We start from the raw sequence: 21,590 nt of genomic DNA on the forward strand, positions 1-21,590 counted from the left end.
GCTGTGGCCTGCCCGCCTGCCTGCCTGCCCGCCCGCCTGCCTGCCTGCTGGCCCGCCGGCCTACCTGCCTGCCTGCCTGCCTGCCCGCCCGCCCGCCTGCCTACCTACCTGCCCGCCCGCCCGCCTGCCTGCCTGCCCGCCCGCCTGCCTGCCTGCTGGCCCGCCGGCCTACCTACCTGTCTGCCTACCTGCCCGCCCGCCCGCCCGCCTGCCTGCCTGCCTGCCTGCCGGCCCGCCGGCCTACCTACCTGTCTGCCTACCTGCCCGCCCGCCTACTTGCCTACCCGCCTGCCTGCCTGCCCGCTTGCCTGCCTGCCTGCCTGCCGGCCCGCCGGCCTACCTACCTGTCTGCCTACCTGCCTGCCCGCCCGCCTGCCTGCCTGCCTGCCTGCCTGCCTGCCTGCCGGCCCGCCTGCCTGCCCGCCTGCCTGCCTGCCTGCCTGCCCGCCTGCCTGCCTACTTGCCTGCCTACCTGCCTGCCTGCCTGCCCGCCCGCCTGCCAGTCAGTGTGTGCTGCTCTGCTGCTGGGGGAAGGGGCGCTGCTTGAGCTTGGAGCGGAATGGTCTGATTCTAAGGGGACCATATGCTGCCTAGCAATCATGCGCCACCCACATACGGATTGAGCAATAGCTAATGTAAAAAAGAAGAAGAAGAGAAAAGCCACGGTGAACCACCAGCTGAAGTCCTGGTCCAGCCAGCATACACTGTCCAAACCAGCCCACTCAATCTGGATGTGTTCTGCATCGCTGCAGTCTGTGTTAGGTAGTCTATCTAGTAAGGTTAGTACCTTGGCTTTGCACTAGGCCCAGCTCTAGCAGATGGTTGCATGCCATCAGAAGGCAGATGGTTTATTTCACAGTCCCGGTGGATAAAACCCTTATTTTAATTCAGGTGGCAGTAATGGGCTGACATTGAGAAAGTTGTTGACTTGCAGTGTAAGTTTCAGTTTGGGCTGAGCCTGGCCGATATAGGATTTTTAAGACTGATACCGATTTCAATATTTGAGGATTTAAAATCTGATGATGGATATATTGGCCAATATTCTTCCTTTTTTCAGAAACACGTAACTTAAGAAAGATTTTCCCGAACATTTGCTCCACTGTGTTCAATCTGAATGCCACACGAGCGAGCGTCAGTGACAAAATCAGCTGATGGCTTTATTTTCTATTCTAATGTCCTAACTGTCCCCGAGCGATGCAGCACAGATAGTGAAATTGCTGTGGCCCGGACCCGGCCCACACCCGACACTTCATCCGGCCCACATACCGCGTGGAATGATGACACTTGGGCGGTCCGCTCCTGTTTGCCAGATCTGGGCCAGAACCAAGCCACAGCAGTGCTGTATGTGCCACATATTTGCCAAAGGTGGCTCATATTAGTTTTGTGATATTTGGGCCATATTTGCTGTTATACATGTGGACCACTTCAGGCTCACATCCATTGTGTCAGGGCCAGAAGAAGGCCATCCTCCGGATGCTTTCTGGGCACTGCGCAGTGGGATGCTGCGCACCGTTCTGTGCTGAACTTTTGTCGGACCCCCTGTTTTCAATCTACTTCCTGTCGCTCACGTTGAAAAGTGCTGTGTCATGGACGAGGAACGTCTCCAGTCTGGTCTCAAGCGCACAGCTGATAGGTACGTGGTCTGTTCACATGATGGTTTCAGTGTGGACAGACAGCGTCCGATGTAACGCGATAGTCGTACACTCGCGTCCACTCTTGACACGGTGTTATGTGTAGTTACATAAGAGTCCTCACCAAGATAAGAGGACATAATGCAGTTAAAAAGAAACTTGTTTTATTCTCATAAATAGTCCCTAACGCTAACCCTGCCCCATCTTGAACGATGCTGTAAATCGATGCAGTGACCTAGAGTAAACGCTGCTGTTGAACGCATCTGACACTACATGACTGTCTGCAACGAGGACTTGCGACTGTGGTTTTTCACACTACAACTGAAAGGGAAGCTGGATAACTTTTGCTACCAAGCCGTGTTAGATACTTGTTGAGCTGACATTGATCTACTACGTGTACTCTGGTTTCATCTTTTCCACTGCACCGACTGTAACTCCATACATGCGAGTCACAGGTATATTTACCATTGCTTTATTTAGGGAGAATAAGTTAAACGCTGCCCTGTGATGGTCTGGCGGCCTGTTCAGGGTGTCTCCCCGTCTGCCGCCCAATGACTGCTGGGATAGACTCCAGCATCCCCGCGACCCTGAGAGCAGGATAAGCGGTTTGGATAATGGGTGGATGGAAGTTCAACGCTATAGTCTCATCACTCATTAATGTTAGCAGTCTTGCACTGATAAACGTGGTATTAGCTAGCGTTGTGGGCAACCTAGTTTAGCAATAGAAAGCCTTATATACCAATCAGCCAAAACATTAAAACCACTGACAGGTCAAGTGAATAACATTATCTCGCTACAATGGTATCTTTTAAGATGTGGCAAATGTTAGGCAGCAATTGAACATTCAGTTCTAGACGACTGGGTCAGAGCATCCCTAAAACAGCAGGTCTTGTGGGGTGTTCCTGGTATGCAGTGGTCAGTACCTATCAAAAGTTGTCTAAGGAAGGACAACAAGTGAACTGGCAACAGGGTCATGGGCACCTAAGGCTCACTGATACATGTGGGGAGTGAAGGCTAGCCCGTCTGGTCTGATCCCACAGTAGAGCTACTGTATCACAGATTGCTGCATATGGGGCTGTGTAGCCACAGACCAGTCAGTGCCCATGATGACCCCTGCGCACCACCGAAAGGGCCTACAATTGGAACATGAGCGTCAGAACTGGACCATGGAGCAGTGGAAGAAGGTGGTCTGGTCTGATGAATCAGGTTTTCTTTTACGTCATGTGGACGGCCAGGTGCGTCATTTACATGGGGAAGAGAGGGCACCAGGATGCACTATGGGAAGAAGACAAGCCGGCGGAGGCAGTGTGATGCTCTGGACAATGTTCTGCTGGGAAACCTTGGGTCCTGGCATTCATGTGGCTGTTACTTTGACATGTACCACCTACCTAAACATCGTTGCAGACCATGTACACCCCTTCATGACAATGGTATTTCCTAATGGCAGTGGCCTCTTTCAACAGGATAATGCACTCTGCCACACTGCAAAAAATTGTTCAGGAATGGTTTGAGGAACATGACAAAGAGTTCAAGGTGTTGCCTTGGCCTCCAAATTCCTCAGTTCGATTGAGCATCTGTGGGATGTGCTGGAAAAATAAGTCTGATCCATGGAGGCTCCACCTTGTTACTTACAGGACTTGAAAGCTCTGCTGCTAATGTCTTGGTGCCAGATACCAGAGGACACATTCAGAGGTCCTGTGGAGGCCATGCCTCGATGGGTCAGAGCTGTTTAGGCGGCACAAGAGGGGACCTACACAATATTAGGCAGGTGGTTTTAGTGTTGCGGTTGATGGGTGTAAGCCGCTGTAAGCAAGCGATGTTGCCAGAGAATTTCTAGAAGTGATGAGGGAGCAATGATAGGACCATTGTTTGTTTACTTGCTAGAACCACCACACTGTTTCATAAACCTACAATCGGGTTTGTCAACAGCTTAGCCGATACCGCTCATCTAGCGTAGCATTAAACATAATTGTGATATTTGACTGATGGTACCAGCTTTCATGTTACTGCAGCAAAACCAGGCATGGCTGACATGAATGTTGTCAGACTTATTTAGGCTATTTATTTAGGATATTTATGATTATTGTTATTATTATTTAAGTGATGTATTTCACAGGACAATTATCAACTTACCATGAACACAGTTGAGCTCTGTCATGGGCTATTCTTCATGGCGGTGAAGTGAGTTTTAAGTTGGATGTTTGACAGACATTCACTCTGGATCCAGCAGCGTCTTCTTACTCAGTTTCACCCAGTGTTGGCAGTACGAGGACGCTTAGCTCTCCTCCAAGTGCTCGCCCTTAACCACCGGGAAAGCTGCTGGATCCGGAGTGAATGTCTGTTGAATATCCAACTTAAAACTGACTTCACTGCGGTCTACTCTCCTCGGGTCAGCTGATTGTTGGGATTTGTGGCGTTACAACCACATGTGTGGCCAACAGTGGAGTGGAAAACTATGCAACAACAGTCTTTTGTCTCTCCGATTCTTTTTTCATTTATTTGCCATTATAAATGGTGATACTTATTTATCTGCAATTAGCTCATATCAGCTGATAATGTCGGCATGCCGATTTATCGGTTGGGCTCTCGAAAAAAGAAGTACGTGTAAATTGCTTATGTAGGTTTCTCATGTTCCCCTCCTCTGAAGTGAAGTTTTCTTACTTTGTACATACACCATGTGTACTTCTGACACCATTTTCTTTCACCGATGCAACCATACGTCAGTGGTTGTAACCAACACAGATCCATGCATTTGTTCCACCTACAGCGACTTGACACCTTTGATTCTCAAGTGTCGAGCTAAAAAACAAATATCCTGCAGTCCAACTTGTTTTCGTGGATGTGGTATTATGCAAATATAACTGTTACTTCTAGGTACAGGCATAAGAAGCTTTAAGTATTTGTGGTTTTGTTTGTGTTACGAGGCCTTCCAAAGCCTTTGTAGGTAAGCCCAACGTGCGGACAGGAACGTGTGAGAGGATTAGGCCTGCAACAGTTCATCTGAGCTAGTGTGATTTTGCTAATTATGTTCATATTTGCACATCAGGTGTCAGGCCTTAACACACACGCACAGACACACCCCAGGCTATATTTCAGTGCAAGAATCGTGGGAGTTGATAAGATAGTGCCTTGAGGAGCAAAAAGTGGTGCAACTGGATGTCTGTGCAAAGCAACAAGTCATTCTTAATTTATGGCTATGCTTTGATTGAAATTACTTTAATTAATCGGTGCAAGCCCCATATTTAAACAATGGAGAAATACGTATTGATGCATATGTGACTGACTACTTGCGTATAACTCAGGCTTATCACGGCTGTATTAGGAGGCTGTGTTGGATATACTAGAGGTTTCTTCTGAAGTGCGACACGGAACCACAGAATACACCCTTTTACAGTTGGTAAACCGTGATCATGTGATTTTAGTATGCACGCACATTTTGGCAGCAAAAATTGATTTTATTATTTGCGACCATACAATTGTATGCTATAACCTCTTATTTATGCTACAATATAACTTCTATTTGTTATGGTAGCCACTTATGTATTTATCCGGACTCGTTTTATTGCTTGTAGCCACAATCCCTGCCTGTTTGCATTGAACGGTCTTTTCCCCGGTGGAATGCGCTAGAAATTAATACCTTTAGTTTTGCTAGACCTGTTCTGGCAACCCACAACACAACAAGAGGACATTTTAAAAATGTAAATATCAATCCATCAAAAATCCACTGGCACTCTGAGTCCGCGGTGGTGTAGCGGTCTAAGCATCGGCTTTGTGTCAATGCAGTTGCCCACTGGGGACCGGGGGTCGCGCCCCGGTCTCGTCAGATCCGACTATGGCCGGACTCGATGAAGCAGCAGTAACTGGCAACGCTGTGTTCGGAAGGGGGGCGGAGTCGGCTTGTGTTCATCGCATGAATGCGTCTCTGTGTGTGTGTGGGGAAAAAGCAGTGTGGTTCGGCCTGGATTCACCTTGTCACGAAAGTGGGGAGGCGTCTCCTTCGAGACTGCCGGCCGGAGAGATGCAGTTGGCGAACGCATGCGGTACGAGGGCGGCTGTTTGAATTAAAATAGGGATGAATTGGCCCCTAAATTGGGAGAAAAAAGGGAAAAATCAGAAATAAATGTAAAAAAAAAATATGCACTGGCACTCTGCGTGACGTAGGTCATAAAAGGGTGTATAGCGCTGCAGTAAGTCTACTTTGAGGGATGGAGGGTGTTCATCATAAAGCTCAGCAATGAAGCGAGCTTTAGGCCCGCAGACATATTTGAATGGAGGAGGGTAAGTCTTGTAAGCTTAGCATGAGAGAGCTGGGCGAGAACGCTCTCTGTTTCTCTGCCTCTCACTTTCCCGATACTGGTCCACTAATTGCAGATTTGCAGCTTAACATAATGATTGAGGTGTAATCACAATGCTGGATCTTGAGATCTTGCTCTCATGCTCACCTCACTCACCAGCCAAGCTTTTTTCCAGTGCTGTCAGACAGTTTGAGTATCCATACCAGTGGCGGCTGGTGCTAACATTTTTTTTGGGGGGGGGGCGCAATTTACCTTGGCACAGCACACCTGACAGCTGCTTTAATGCCCACACAGTCACGGAGTTATTAAGAAGGACAATGTAGCCTATACATTTTATCAGGGGTGCCCCCCCAAAAAAAATTGTTAGCACCAGCCGCCACTGATCCATACTTGCATTGAACTTTGTGAGCGTGATAGACCTGTCTCACTCTGCGGCTGGCATCCCACACCATGTGGCGAGCAGCTGAATGAACTATTCTTTTGAAAAAAATAGAAGCTCTTTAGTGCATTCCAGATCCAAAGAAAGCAAGGACTGATTGCTCAGACAACATCAGTTACTGTAGGCTGGGCCCCACAAGCATGTGCTCTTGTACAGACATGTAACGTGACATCAGTATTGTGTGTTCAGCCCATATTCGAGTCAGACTGGGTTTAATAACCAGCTGCTTAGAGTGCAGGAACGTAGTCTGGTGACAGCGGTGTGCTGCCTGCTCCAGGGTGGTGTACGTTCATACTCATGCATGATGTGAAAACCGCCATGTGTGTATATGTACTGTAGTCACCTGTTACAGTACATGTACACATGTACACAATCCTCTGCTGACAGTAGGGAAGCATGTTTATCTGTATACTCTCACACAGTACGGAGGCAGTAGGATTTCACTTACTGTGCAGACAACACAACATACACAGCTGTCGGCATACTGGAACAATCAGCTGACTGATTGATTAGTGGCGCTCCAGGAAATGAATCAATTATAATTAAATTGATTTTAGGAAAAAACAATTAAACTAAAACGACAATCATCACTTATTGTTTTAAGTAGAAGCAGCCGACATGGTACAGCCTCACAAGATCTGCTTGCGTCATTCGACTCATGTCGCTATGAAATTATTAAGGCTTCCTTTTTTTTTCATTGGCCGTTGGGCAGACTAAGGACAGTCTTAAGACATCACTAAGGGATCTGGGCACTTATAATGGGTAATAATCATGATTTTTGACATTTCATAGAATAAAGAAGCATCAGATACTGGAATAACTGGTAGTAACTCTTTTGTTTCAGCCTTATAAGGTATACAAATGGCACACTGTATTTGAAGGCCTTTCCTGAAGCTCCTGTGAGTCTGCAGTCCAGCTGGACTGTGCTGTCCGGCTCTTCCAGGTCGTAGATGGGTTCTGCGTGTCTATAATTAGCAGAGTTTTTGGGTCGGCTGCAACAGAAGGTTGAACCAGTACAGATAACAGCCTGTTCATCATGCAAAATGCGTGTTGTGTGCTGGAGCATAGTTGATTCTGAATGAAGCATGCATTATTGATGAGCCATCATGCGTCCCCCTCTCTCTGTCTTTCTCTCTGTGCATCTGTCTGTATGTCTCATTTGGGCTCTATTTCAAGCTACCTGTCTCACTCTCTTACTCTGTCTCATTCTCTCTCGCCACCTAACAGACTCCATTATACTCATTCTTCCTACATCTCTTTTTTTCCTCTCATTTGACCGTCATCCACGTTCTCTCTGGAAGGCCCATTATCTGTGGCGCAAGTAGAGAAGCTCGTTGCATGCATCAGTTAGGTGAAGAAGAGATGGTTATTCCTGATCCCAAACTAGCCGTCACACGGTCCACCTTGAGTCAGGCCCGGGATAGTAACCTTATAATCCTTAAAGGCAAAGCTGCTCTTCTGTAAGTCTCTTAACTGCTGCAGCAGAAACGGTAAGGGCAGTATTGGTAAACAAACATATGGTGTCAATATGTGTGTCATTACTGAAGTGGATGGTTCGCTCTCCTTTATATTTAACAATATGATGATGTTCATGGTGTACCAAAGGCATCCCACGTCTCATATCGGAACAGAACTGACTGACTGTTTTGCCAGTAAAAACAGTCTTGTCAGGTCTGGTGGCTATATATAACACAATAAGCCATGTTTGCCAGCTACTAGTGTCTATAGCCCCTTACAAAGCCATGAATATTTGGCCTACACCTTATTAATAGAAGGCTACAGTAGGAATGACACCCACCCTTCACCTTACCAGTGGTAGGGAGTGCTAGGCTCCACCCTTTGACCTATGGAGAACCACCATTGATAAGTAAAATATGCAGTTTCAGGAAAGCAGAGCTGTTTCTTTGTGCCGCAAAAAAATAAAATAAATGCAAAGTAATTCCCCACGCTAATCCTGTGTGTCATGTCCTAAAATACTACAGCATATCTGAGGCTAGGCCGCTTCTGTGTAGTAGCCCCACAGAAACCCAGAAGAAGACTTCACCAGCAGCAGCTGTCTCTCTCCCCAAGCATTGCATTGCATGGTTTGTTGTTCAGGTCCATGGGAAGTGAAGAAGAAGGTGAAGAGAGTAACAGAGGTGGCAAAACCAGGTCCAGGAAGTAAATGTCCTAACCATGTATTTGCTCCACCCATGAATTATACTAGTTGGTTCTAATCGCCACCACTCTTCAGCTAGGTAGGGGAAGGAGATCAGCCTATTTTTGTACATAGGTGGAGAGAATACACATACGCACCTGGTTTTGCCACCTCTGGACAGCGAGTACAACCCCGCTTGCTGACCTCTCAGCTATTCTCCAAGCTCTGAGGTAGCTCCACCCACCTGAGTGTCACTTGTTGGAGCTCAGAGTTGGGTCTGCCAAACTACTGACAGTAGTTTGCCAAGTCTGGAACATAAATATGATGTAAAAGTGCAAAAATGTTGAACGGAAGCTTTGCATAGCTAGTCCAATACAGAATAATGTCTTTTTCCATGTTCTGTTCAGTTTTCACTGAGCGCCGTTGATCAGAAATGGAGCGGCTATGTTCAGTCAGCAGCAGCAATTCTCTCTTGGCTTTGCTTTTGGAAAATGGAATGGAAAAATACCTGGTACACCAAATTTTGGAGAGAAGAGCATAGCAGCTTCACTGTCTCATTCAACAATAGAGGCTCTACCACGATCCTTTCAGGAAATATTTCAGGATGTCACTGTCAAATGAAGGTGGAAAATTCTGAAAGAAATAATAAAAAAAAAAAACCAATACACACATGTAGTGGTCATGCACATATTCTCACCTGTGTAAACTTGTTACAAAAGATGGTGCTAACACACGAGTCATTAAGCTTTAAGATGGCGTGGATGGAGTGAGGAAACTGTGTTTGTAGAAACGGAAAAAGAAAGAATTCTAGTTTGATAGCATGGCTTGCAGCTATTTTTCTACATAATCGGATACGCTTGACCATGTTTTCAAACGTGCTTTCTGAAGGCACAAGACGCACAATGCAAGTCCATATATTGTGCTACCATACTTTTAATTGGTTTTGTTTTATTCATGGACGTTTTGTTTGAGGTGTAGATGTGTACCAAACCTTCACTTTTAATCACTTTCAGCTTACACGTCATCTGAGCTAAAACTGATTGTTTTTAGGCTAAACTTGGCTAAATGTGGTTATAAAGTGAACTTTTAGCTGATGTCTATATGTCAGCCTAAATAAGCATATCTAAAACAAAAGCATTCCAAAGTTTTCTACAATTTATATATATATATATATATATATACATATATATATATACACACACACACACACACACACACACACACACACGAGTTGTGGATCAAACAGCAGAAGTCGTTTTGATGATATGTAAGATAAGATGCTTTATTGTCATTGTATACATACAATGAAATTTAATTTGGTGACTCAGACCAGCAGCACTAGACAAGGCAAATGATTAAAAAACAAGATAAAAACAAGGACAAACAACATTTATGATAAAAAGTGAGGTAGTGAAAATAAGTGAGGTAGTAAAAATGATAAGACAATAAAAGACAGCAGCAGCTTTTAAAGTTCAAAACAGTGCATGGGGTTATTGCACATAGTTGTCCATATTGCAGCGGCTTTAGTAGCAGTTAGTCCTGAGCAGCTATAGGCAGGTGTGTGTGTGTGTGTGTGTGTGTGTGGGGGGGGGGGTGATGGAGGCTACAGCTCTGGGGAAGAAGCTGTTCCTCAGCCTGTTAGTCCAGGTTTTGATGGTGCGGTATCTTTTCCTCGATGGCAAGGGTTCAAACAGGCAGTGACCTGGGTGTGTTGCATCTTTGCTAATGTTGCTGGCTTTCCTATGTAGGTGGCCAGCATACAGGTACACAATCCTCTGTACTGTCTTCACCACCTGGGCCAATGATTATCTAATTGTTAATTAAATAGTTGGGTCTATAAACCTGCACCACATTTAGCTGGAGAGATTCTGGGTTAATTCAGAGCTGTAACGAGTAGCCACCCCGAGGAAAATTCCATGTGGGCCAACCAAACACACTACCTACCTTACCTGAGCTAGTGTGCAGGCAGCCGAGCACAGGTAGCATTCTGCAGGACAGATAACATTCTGCAGGACAGATAACATTCTGCAGGACAGATAACATTCTGTAGGACAGATAACATTCTGCAGCACAGGTAGCATTCTGCAGTACAAGTAGCATTCTGCAGGACATAACATTCTGCAGGACATAACATTCTGTAGGACAGATAACATTCTGCAGCACAGGTAGCATTCTGCAGTACAAGTAGTATTCTGCAGCACAGGTAGCATTCTGCAGCACAGGTAGCATTCTGCAGGACAGGTAGCATTCTGCAGCACAGGTAGCATTCTGCAGGACAGATAACATTCTGCAGCTCAGGTAGCATTCTGCAGGACAGGTAGCATTCTGCAGCACAGGTAGCATTCTTCAGGACATATAACATTCTGCAGGACAGATAACGTTCTGCAGCACAGGTAGCATTATGCAGGACAGGTAGCATTCTGCAGGACAGGTAGCATTCTGCAGCACAGGTAGCATTCTGCAGGACATATAACATTCTGCAGGACAGATAACGTTCTGCAGCACAGGTAGCATTATGCAGGACAGGTAGCATTATGCGGCACAGGTAGCATTCTGCAGGACAGATAACATTCTGCAGCTCAGGTAGCATTCTGCAGGACAGGTAGCATTCTGCAGCACAGGTAGCATTCTGCAGGACATATAACATTCTGCAGGACAGATAACGTTCTGCAGCACAGGTAGCATTATGCAGGACAGGTAGCATTCTGCAGCACAGGTAGCATTATGCAGGACAGGTAGCATTATGCAGCACAGGTAGCATTCTGCAGGACAAGTAGTATTCTGCAGCACAGGTAGCATTCTGCAGCACAGGTAGCATTCTGCAGGACAGGTAACATTCTGCAGCTCAAGTAGCATTCTGCAGGACAGGTAACATTCTGCAGGACAGGTAGCATTCTTCAGGACAGGTCGCATTCTGCAGGACAGGTAGCATTCTGCAGGACAGGTCGCATTCTTCAGGACAGGTAGCATTCTGCAGGACAGGTAGCATTCTGCAGGACAGGTCGCATTCTGCAGCACAGGTAGCATTCTGCAGTACAAGTAGTATTCTGCAGGACAGGTAGCATTCTGCAGCACAGGTAGCATTCTGCAGGACAGGTAGTATTCTGCAGGACAGATAACATTCTGCAGCTCAGGTAGCATTCTTCAGGACAGGTAGCATTCTGCAGGACAGGTAGCATTCTGCAGGACAGGTAGCATTCTGCAGCACAGGTAACATTCTGCAGGACAGGTAGTATTCTGCAGGACAGATAACATTCTGCAGCTCAGGTAGCATTCTGCAGGACAGGTAGCATTCTGCAGGACATATAACATTCTGCAGGACAGATAACGTTCTGCAGCACAGGTAGCATTATGCAGGACAGGTAGCATTATGCAGGACAGGTAGTATTCTGCAGCACAGGTAGCATTCTGCAGCACAGGTAACATTCTGCAGCACAGGTAGCATTCTGCAGGACAGGTAACATTCTGCAGCTCAAGTAGCATTCTGCAGGACAGATAACATTCTGCAGGACAGATAACATTCTGCAGGACAGGTAACATTCTGCAGGACAGGTAGCATTCTTCAGGACAGGTCGCATTCTGCAGGACAGGTAGCATTCTGCAGGATAGGTCGCATTCTGCAGGACAGGTAGCATTCTGCAGGACAGGTCGCATTCTGCAGCTGTGTGACAGGCTGCCTGGTGATCATCCATATGTATGCTGCTAAACAAATAATCTGCCTGTGATTATTCAAAATCAAGGATTTTTCATTTGACAAAATATTGATATTGCTTAATCGCAAAGAACTACTCTAACGGGGGCGCTCGGGTAGTGTAGTGGTCTTTTCCATTGCCTACCAACACTGGGATCAATGGTTCGAATCCCTGTATTACCTCCGGCTTGGTCAGGGGTCCCTACAAACACAATTGGCCGTATCTGTGTGGGTGGGAAGCCAGATATGGGTATGTGTCCTGGTCGCTGCACTAGCGCCTCCTCAGGTCGGTTGGAGCGCCCGTTTGGGGGGGGTACTGGGGGGAATAGTGTGAACCTCCCATGCGCTACGTCCCCCTGGTGAAACTCCTCACCGTCAGGTGAAAAGAAGCGGCTGGTGACGCCACATGTATTGGAGGAGACGTGGTATTCTGCAGCCCCCCCCCCCCCGGCTCAGCAGAGGGGGTGGAGCAGAGACCAGGACAGCGTGAATGAGTGGGGTAATTGGCCAAGTATAATTGAGGAGGGGAAAAAAAAAAGGGGGGGGGGACCAAAAAAAAAAAACAACTACTCTTATCTGACCCAACCTCTGATTATTAAATTTCAGTGCTGCAGTATTGAACCGGTATCCACTGAGCATGCAGTGTGTCCAGACTGCCAGCTCACTTTTGGCCTGCGTTTTCCTCCAGAGCTTCGAGAATTATGATGGATGATCTCAGTCGGGTGCTTACAGGCCCTGGGCATCCCTTCATCTCTCTCGCTTTCTGTCTTGGGTATTCCTTATTTCTCTTTGCTGTTCTCCTTTGTCCTCTCTCTTACTCTTTTACACCAGGGAAGGGAACTCCCCACTAGCTCCAACGTGACCACGCAGTCACTCTTGCCAGCAATCAGATTGATGGCCCCGATGCACAACACTGCAATGTTGGATGGAATGGCAGGGTGGAGAGAGGGATGGCTGTGGATGTGACTGTTGTACATGGGCCAATACTAACTATATCCCACACCCCACCCCCATGCAGGGTTTCTGGATGGCACAGTCCTGTGAGAGCAGGCCATGCGTTACAGTGGGGGACGTGATGGCATGCACGCTGCACAAAGATGCATGATTTGAATGAACACTGGGAAATGGGAGACAGTCCAAAGGGTTTGATAAAGCGTTGATAGTAATGTGTTCATAGAAAATGGATTGTGAATATTTTAGACAATATAAAGGAACACTGAGTAAATGTTTTGTGCAGTTACATTGGCAAACTGACAAGTCCCAGCAATTGTTCATGTAGTTGTCAGTTGAACTATTTTACAGAAGGGTGTTGTTGTCATGCTCCAGCCTCATCCTTGATAGACACAGAATCTGGACTCACACATCTCCATCAGGAGTGGGAAATGAAGAATTCTAAATGCATTGTTAGTCTAATTTAATGAGATTATCTGATAGGACAAAATCCCTTAAAACCTGGGTTGACCACAGACCTCGTGCAGTTTACCAAAACCCTCTTCATTTTTCCCATGGAGACCGAGTCAAAAGAAACAATGGGGGGGGGGAGATTTCCAGGTTGGTCAAGAAAACACGTCACCCCTGAACCACTCTGTTCTCACTTGTTTTACAAGCTTGTCTGAGGAAAACACAGCTAGGGACTGGTGATGGAACATCACATCAAATGTAGTCACTGTGGTGTGACTACAGGTCTTTGAATGTGTTGGTATTTGTTGGTATTTCAGTATGTTAGTATTTGTCATGGGACTGCACTGTGAAATGGTTTGCCATACATACATCCATCATCATGGATAATTGCAGTGGTAATGTCAGAATCTTGACATGATTTGCTAAGTGTGGTACTTGCTGTTCCTCAAGTTGTCCAGGTGGATGATACTCATGATCAGTAGTAGCAGTAACAGTAAAATAATCGGGATTTGGCTTTGGAACATGCAGTTCTAATCTTTTCTCATACAAATTAGCTGCCCACAATGTGACTCCATGTGTGGGAAGATGGCGGTGTGAATTCATGTTTGCGGCAGCCTCACCCATTACTGTCCATGCAGTGTCTTTGTCCACGTCTGCGTCTAAGTTTTGTCTTCGTTTGATGGCTGGGAGAATGGGGCAGGCTAAGCTAACTGCTAGCCCATACAGCTCGGCAGTTCCGATAACGCCGAGGGTGGTCTGGTGGCGGCCTCACCTGGCGTTGACTGTGGTGCTTTTGATGTCGTTGTGAGGAGTGCAGGGAGGTGTGTCGAGAGTGTCTGGCTGGGAGAGCTGACACTGGATCAGCCGGGAGAGCTTGGTCTGCTTTGTCCGGTGGGCCCAGGGACCACGGCCCCTGCCTGGAGCCACACCTGAGGAGGGAATGCCGAGGGTGGGCTAAGCAGGGCGAGCTAAGCTAAGTGCTTGCCCATGCAGACCAGTGGTTCCGACAGTCCTCCTGGCTGGCGTTCGTTCCCTTGGACAGTAATTTTTTTTTGTTTAGTTTGGGTATGTGTGTTAGTTTGGATGTGTGTGTTAGTTTGGATGTGTGTGTTAGTTTGGGTATGTGTGTTAGTTTGGATGTGTGTGTTTGGGTATGTGTGTTAGTTTGGGTATGTGTGTTAGTTTGGATGTGTGTGTTAGTTTGGATGTGTGTGTTAGTTTGGGTATGTGTGTTAGTTTGGATGTGTGTGTTAGTTTGGGTATGTGTGTTCTTGTAGTTTTTGGATGTGTGTTGTACTGTTGGTTTGGGGGAAACGGCATTTTGTTTCATTTCATGTACACAAGTGCATGAAGTGAAACCACAAAGTGTTCCTGAAGTGTTCCTGATTCCTAAAGACCTTCTGTTAACTTTCCTTTAAGACACCAAAACACTTAAAGCAGGGTTAGCGTGCAGAGTTTCTGCAGAACTCAGGTCCACCGTATTAACACAGAGATGTCATTTAATACACATATACATTCAATACACAACGAGAGGTTTTGTCTCACACACAGGTTAAAGCCTCTTGGCTTGTGTCACTGTAAGCTACTGTCTCATGCAGTTACGTTGGATTGACACAGACCAGCACATGCCTGCCACTCAACACTGCAGTCAGCTGATGAGGATTTGAGTTATAAAAAAAACTACGACTCTATTATGACTGTATATCTGAATATATGATACTTATATAATATAAATAACATATGATCCTTATTTAACATAACTAATGTAACCAGTTATTTTCTTGCCCGGTGCGGGATTCGATACGAGGTGTACTGCACCACAAGGCGACATCACTAACCGCTCGGCTAGGGGCTAACGTGTCCTATTAGTAGTTTACACTAATATATGATACTTATATTGTGGCAGGATGAGGAACAACACAGGAGACGAAGGCGAGTTTGAACTTTATTTCTCAGCTCCAAAACCAAACTGAAACAGGAACAACCTTGCACCAGAGAGCCCGGGAATGTAAACCACGCCCCCAACGTAGACCACGCCCCCAGCCCCCAGCCCTGCTGGGTGAGAGGCAGAGCCCCTAGTGTCCGCCACACAGCCCCCCCCCCCAACACCCAGAAGGGACTCCTGGAAGGAAACTTAGTGTCTCACTGGAGGCTTAAGCAGCCTGCCATAATGGCTGCGCCGTCCCTCAGCCGAAACAGTAGGTGAAACACAGTCCAAAGCCGGCTGAGAAGCAGAACGCTGAACCCGTGACGACACTGCCGGGGTCCTGGAAGGAGGACGACCCCAACGGGGAACCTGGGTTGGAAACACAACTTCGTCTGCCACCCTGTGCGCCGGTTTAAGCCTATCAAGCGTGACACGCTCCCTACGCCCACCCATATCCAGCACAAAACCCTTAGGACCCGTCTCAAGAACCCGAAATGGGCCATCGTATGGGGGTTGGAGGGGCGAGCGGTGAGCATCATGCCGTACAAAAACAAAACGAGCCGACATGAGCTCCGCAGGCAGGAACGACCGCGGAAAACAGTGGGGAACGGGGCCTGGAACCCGAGTGCTGTCGGACAAAAAAGGATAAACGGCCGGACGGGGTCGAGGAGCGGAACTCCCAGGCAAAAATTCCCCAGGGACGCGGAGCGGCTGACCGAGCACCAGCTCAGCGGGCGAAGCGTCGAGGTCCTCCTTAGGAGCCGAACTGGGGACCCCTGTCTGAGGTGATATCTGACGGAGTGCCGAAACGGGCGACCCAGGAGGAAAGAAACGCGCGTGCAACGTCCGAGGATGTTGTGGAGGACAGAGGGACAGCCTCTGGCCACCTGGTGGTCCGATCCACCATTGTGAGCAGGTGCGTAAAACCCTGTGAAGAAGGTAGAGGGCCCACCGGGTCCACATGCACGTGGTCGAAACGTCTGGCCGGGATCAGAAAAGGTTCGAGGGACGACTTAGTGTGCTGGTGGACCTTAGCGCGCTGGCACGCCACACATGCAGCCGCCCACCCCTTGACGTCCTTGCGGAGGCCAGGCCAGACGAACTTGGAACCGACCAACTTCACCGACGCCCGAACTCCAGGGTGCGAGAGGGAGTGAATCGATTCGAAAACTCGACTGCGCCAGGCCACTGGAACAATGGGGCGGGGACAGCCGGTGGAGACATCGCAGAGGAGGGCAGGACCGCCTTCCTGCATCACAGCGTCCTCTAGCTTGAGGCCGGTACGCGTTGACCTAAGGGCAAGGACGTCCGGGTCGCTGGGCTGGTCGGCAGCCGTAGCGGAGAAATCCACACCGAGGTGCACAGGACACGCAAGCGCACGCGACAGACAATCAGCAACAGGGTTGGACTTCCCGGCCACATGCTCAATGTCCGTTGTGAACTCAGAGATGGCCGCTAGGTGGCGCTGCTGACGAGCAGACCACGGCTCAGTCACCTTGGACGTGGCGAAAGTCAGCGGCTTATGATCCACATAAGCCGTGAATTGGCAACCCTCCAGCAGGAAGCGGAAATGGCGGGTTGCAAGGTGCAGTGCCAGCAACTCCCGGTCAAAAACGCTGTACTTGCGCTCGCTATCCCGCAGTTTGCGGCTAAAAAATGCGAGTGGCTGCCACGCATTCGCCACACGCTGTTCAACCACAGCCCCCACGGCTATGTCAGACGCATCGGTTGTTAAAGCTATGGACGCCATGGGTGTGGGATGGGCGAGGAGGGCAGCGTTAGCCAGGGCGCACTTAGCTCCGTCAAAGGCCTGGACCCGTTCGGGAGTCCAGTCGACAGGGTCGTTAGCCTTCTTAAGCCGCAGGACTTCGTAAAGTGGCTGAAGGAGGTGGGCAGCGCGAGGGAGGAAACGGTTGTAGAAATTCACCATTCCCAAGAATTCCTGCAATGCCTTAACAGAGACCGGGCAGGGAAATCCGCCACCGCTTGCACCTTAGAAGGCAACGGGACCGCGCCTTGCGGCGAAATGCGGTGACCCAAGAAGTCAATCACCGGCAGTCCAAACTGACACTTGACTGGGTTGACTATCAGGCCGTGTTCGTCCAGACAACGGAAAACCTGTTTCAGGTGCGCCAGGTGCTCTTCAGCTGACGGACTGGCCACTAATATGTCGTCGAGATAAACGAACACGAAAGCAAGGTCCCGCAACACCGAGTCCATCAGCCTCTGAAAGGTTTGCGCTGCCCTCTTCAAGCCAAAAGGCATGCGCATGAACTCAAAAAGCCCAAACGGGGTTATCACTGCGGTCTTGGGCACGTCCTCTGCGCGCACAGGAACCTGATGATAGCCGCGCACCAGGTCCACCTTAGAGAAGATAGTGGTACCTGCCAGGCGTATGGAAAAGTCCTGTATGTGTGGGACGGGATAGCGGTCATTGGCGGTGACGTTGTTCAGGTGGCGAAAGTCGCCGCAAGGCCGCCACGACCCATCCGCCTTGGGCACCATGTGAAGCGGCGAGGCCCATGGGCTGTTGGAACGCCTCACTATACCCAGACGCTCCATGATGGCGAACTCCTCCTTAGCTGGAGCCCATTTTATTGTGTTGAGGCGGCGCGCGCGCGCAAAAACTGGCGGTCCCAGAGTGGGAATGAAATGTTGTACCCCGTGTTTAGTAACCGTGGTGGAAAAGGCAGGTGTAGTCACCGATGGAGAATCCGCCAGCAAACGCTGAAAAACATCCCCTAATACTAAAAAGTTAGCGTGTGTTATCTGCCCGGCTCCCCCTGTCTCGCATGGAACAGTGGCGAAAGACACAGCATCAATTAAACGGCGGTTTGCAACATCAACCAGCAGACCATTAGCACACAGAACATCCGTGCCGATAATAGGAACAGTAATGGCGGCCACTACAAAGTCCCACTCAAAATGGCGCCCGTGGAAGCAAACAGTCACCAACCTTGTGCCAAACGTCGCAATGGACGAACCGTTAGCTGCACTTAACTGTGGGCCGCCGCCTTCGGCTGACATATCTGTCTTAGCTGGAGGGAGTAGGCTCTTTTGCGAGCCTGAGTCCACCAGAAACCGTCTTCCTGACATCGAGTCCGTAATGAAGAGCAGCTCACTACGTCCGCCAGCGCCCACAGCCGCTACTGAGCGCTGGCCTGGAGTTTCCCGCGCCCACAGCCGCTACTGAGCGCTGGCCTGGAGTTTCCCGCGCCCACAGCCGCTACTGAGCGCTGGCCTGGAGTTTCCCGCGCCCACAGCCGCTACTGAGCGCTGCCCTGGAGTTTCCCGCCGCCTCACACGTGCACGGAGGGACGCAGCGCCTCGCCCGTGTTATTAAAGAGTCACTAAACTAGATCATTTTAGTGAGTTTAGTGACTATTGATGACTAATTTTATTAGCTATCCTGCTTACACTGACCTGGTGGATATGTTTTTAACCCCTCGATGCTTTTTAGCCTGTAAATGTCAGAAAACTCACCCACATGGTCAAGGGTTTTAGTTACTCCTGACGTGTCCGTTAATCAACTAAGATGTGTCCCAATGTGGCGCGATGAGCGTGGAACAGCCAGCTATGCACAACGCTTTAGCAGGACGCCCATTTGCTAAGCCTCAGATTTAAAAATTGAAATACATCTATTAAAAAAAAAGATCTAAATTTAAATAAACATAGCTAGACAAATATAACATCAATTACGAGGTCTGTTTTTATGTTGTTAGACTCATGAGCAAAACATTAGTTGCTCATGTTTACCCCCGGAGCTCTGGGGTGGAAACATGACCTTATCCCATTAGTTCGGCTGGTTAGGCTAATTGAATCCACATGAGTGTGTGCATCTTTAATGACTACTTTTATAGCTTTGATCAGGGAGTTCGCCATGCCTGTGATCCGGATTCAGTCTTTTATTGCTGTACATCAGATCCTGACCTGCTGCAGGAGACAACACAGTGTTCACCTGTCTAAACTGGTTTTGGCTCATGACCCTGAGAAGGTGCCCACTTTTGTGTCATGGCCCACTCTGCTGTCAGCCGTTTTGTAGTTGAGTTCAGTACGTACTGTCTCTTTAAGAGACCTCAGTGCTGATGATGTCATCTCATGAAGTCTCGCGGGAACAACTTAATCTCGCGGTAGTTCGCAGTTGAGGATAAGCGAGAGCATGGCAGCAGATTATCTCCTCATGGCATCAGTATTCACCAACAAGCTGCTACGTTTCAGCCTTTGAGAGTATTGTCGTTTTACTGTTCTGTAACCCTCATGCACCCTGCATGAGCCGACAGACAGATAACTCCTACTTCTAATTAGAAGAAGCTGAACTGAATGTCATCGTGGTGCTTGGGGAGGAGTTGTTTGTCTGTCGGCTCATGCAGGGTGCATGAGGGTTACAGAACACCCACCATCTCAGCAGACCCAGGTTTTAATTTTCCAAATAGGTATATAGTTTGATTTTTCTTTGGTACGTGTCTGCGTAAAGCGTCTTTCACAGCTGAGATTCTCCTGGACTACACATCCTCAGATTGTTAGGTTTTAATGCAATGATGCCAAACACGATCTTAAACTTGTGATTGCTGCAGTTCTGTGAGATCTGTTCAGGTAGACCAGATAGACCAGATTGAGTATAAACACTGTGCTGTTACATAGGAAGATCCTTGGACTGTACTCAGGACAGGTCTGCAAGGACCCATCGTCCCTTTCAGTCCAGTAGTATCGCCTGTAAACACCCAACATCTCAGTGCAGTGTGAAAGGGGTGTGGGTTCTCTACAGTAACTACAAACATGCTGTGCTAAATTTCGTCGAGCCTATTTCTGTCGTATTGAGTTGTGAACACGTCTCACATGCTCTTTTTGTTATTTTTCCTCTCTGTAGGGAAATGAAGCCAGTTATCCCCTGGAGATGTGCTCACATTGTAAGTATCTGCAGTCATTTTCTTTTTCTTACTGTCACTTTTCCATTTTTGATGTTCAATTGCCAAATGTTTATCTGTGGTTGAAATGCACTGGTGTACAAGCATGTTCCAGGGGCCTGAGAATGATGGTTCTCAACCCTGCAGTAGGGGCCCGAGGTATGTAGGGGTTCGTTCAAGCCATACCGCACAGCAGCTGCTTTCACCAATAAGTTTCTCCTTCCGTAGTTGAAGATGCCCTCGTTAGTGAAATCAGCAGGCATGGTGCTTGCTGGGAATGGAAACCAGGGGAAGACTACTAGGTCATAATGGGGGGAGGGGGGGGCTGTCTGTGTGAAACTACTACATATCGATGTTTAGATAATGAACTCTGAAGCCTCTGTTTTAAAAGATGGCGGATGACAGTCTGGGCAACCAGGGAGTTAAAAAAAAAAAGACAGACCTGCGACTCCCTGAATGCTCCTGAAATGTCATGTATCTGCATTAAAATGAGTTTTACATCAAGTGATGATCAGATCTACCTCAAACGACCACCAGCCGTCACCATGACCGCTTGTAATGTGTGTGTGTGTGATGGTGTGCGTCATGTCAGTATTTATGACGTGTGTTGGTCGCAACATTTCCTTGGTGACGTTCGTTGCTCTGTCCTACAAACACACTAGCGCCCTCCAGTGCAGACAAATAGTCTAAACGTGATGTGTGATTATGTCCAACATGTCTGGTTACAGACGCCTTACAGACGCGCCATGACTACCACTGAGGCCTTGCAGTGTTTACAGACGTTGGACAGCCGCCATTTTAATTTGTTTGAAAAATAGTATTAAAGTTGTTAAAATGTTAATTTTGGTGTCAGTTAGTTTCATAACAGACACACTAACATATGTAATGCATTAATATCTCAACTGGGTATTTATCTTGACAGGGTTTGAAAACCGGCCGTCATGTTGACCGCCCATGGTGGTTTAGGTAGGAGTGAAATCCCGGTGGTTCTAGTTTAGAAGATGCATTTTTTTGTTCTTTCCACAACCTGGGTCTTATTTTTGTAGTTTTTGCCATTGGGGCATATTGATTATGATATTATTTTACTCACAGGTTTCGTTTGGAGATTTCGGACACGGGACCACCACTATACTCAGCTTTGCAACGGCATCTTACGGGGCACGAG

At 47.9% G+C, this 21,590-nt stretch overlaps 1 protein-coding gene across 1 annotated transcript in view; it reads left to right on the top strand.

Moving 5' to 3' along the window:
* LOC130122972 (calcineurin subunit B type 1) overlaps positions 1 to 21,590 on the top strand; it is a 64,382-nt gene that overhangs the window by 978 nt on the left and 41,814 nt on the right. Inside the window, exon 2 of the mRNA XM_056292064.1 lies at positions 20,389 to 20,428. Within this exon, the coding sequence (XP_056148039.1) occupies positions 20,389 to 20,428 (40 nt within the window). The remainder of the gene's footprint in view (positions 1 to 20,388; positions 20,429 to 21,590) is intronic.

This window comes from Lampris incognitus, chromosome 13 (genome assembly GCF_029633865.1).
Source record: "Lampris incognitus isolate fLamInc1 chromosome 13, fLamInc1.hap2, whole genome shotgun sequence".
Lineage (NCBI taxonomy): Eukaryota > Metazoa > Chordata > Actinopteri > Lampriformes > Lampridae > Lampris > Lampris incognitus.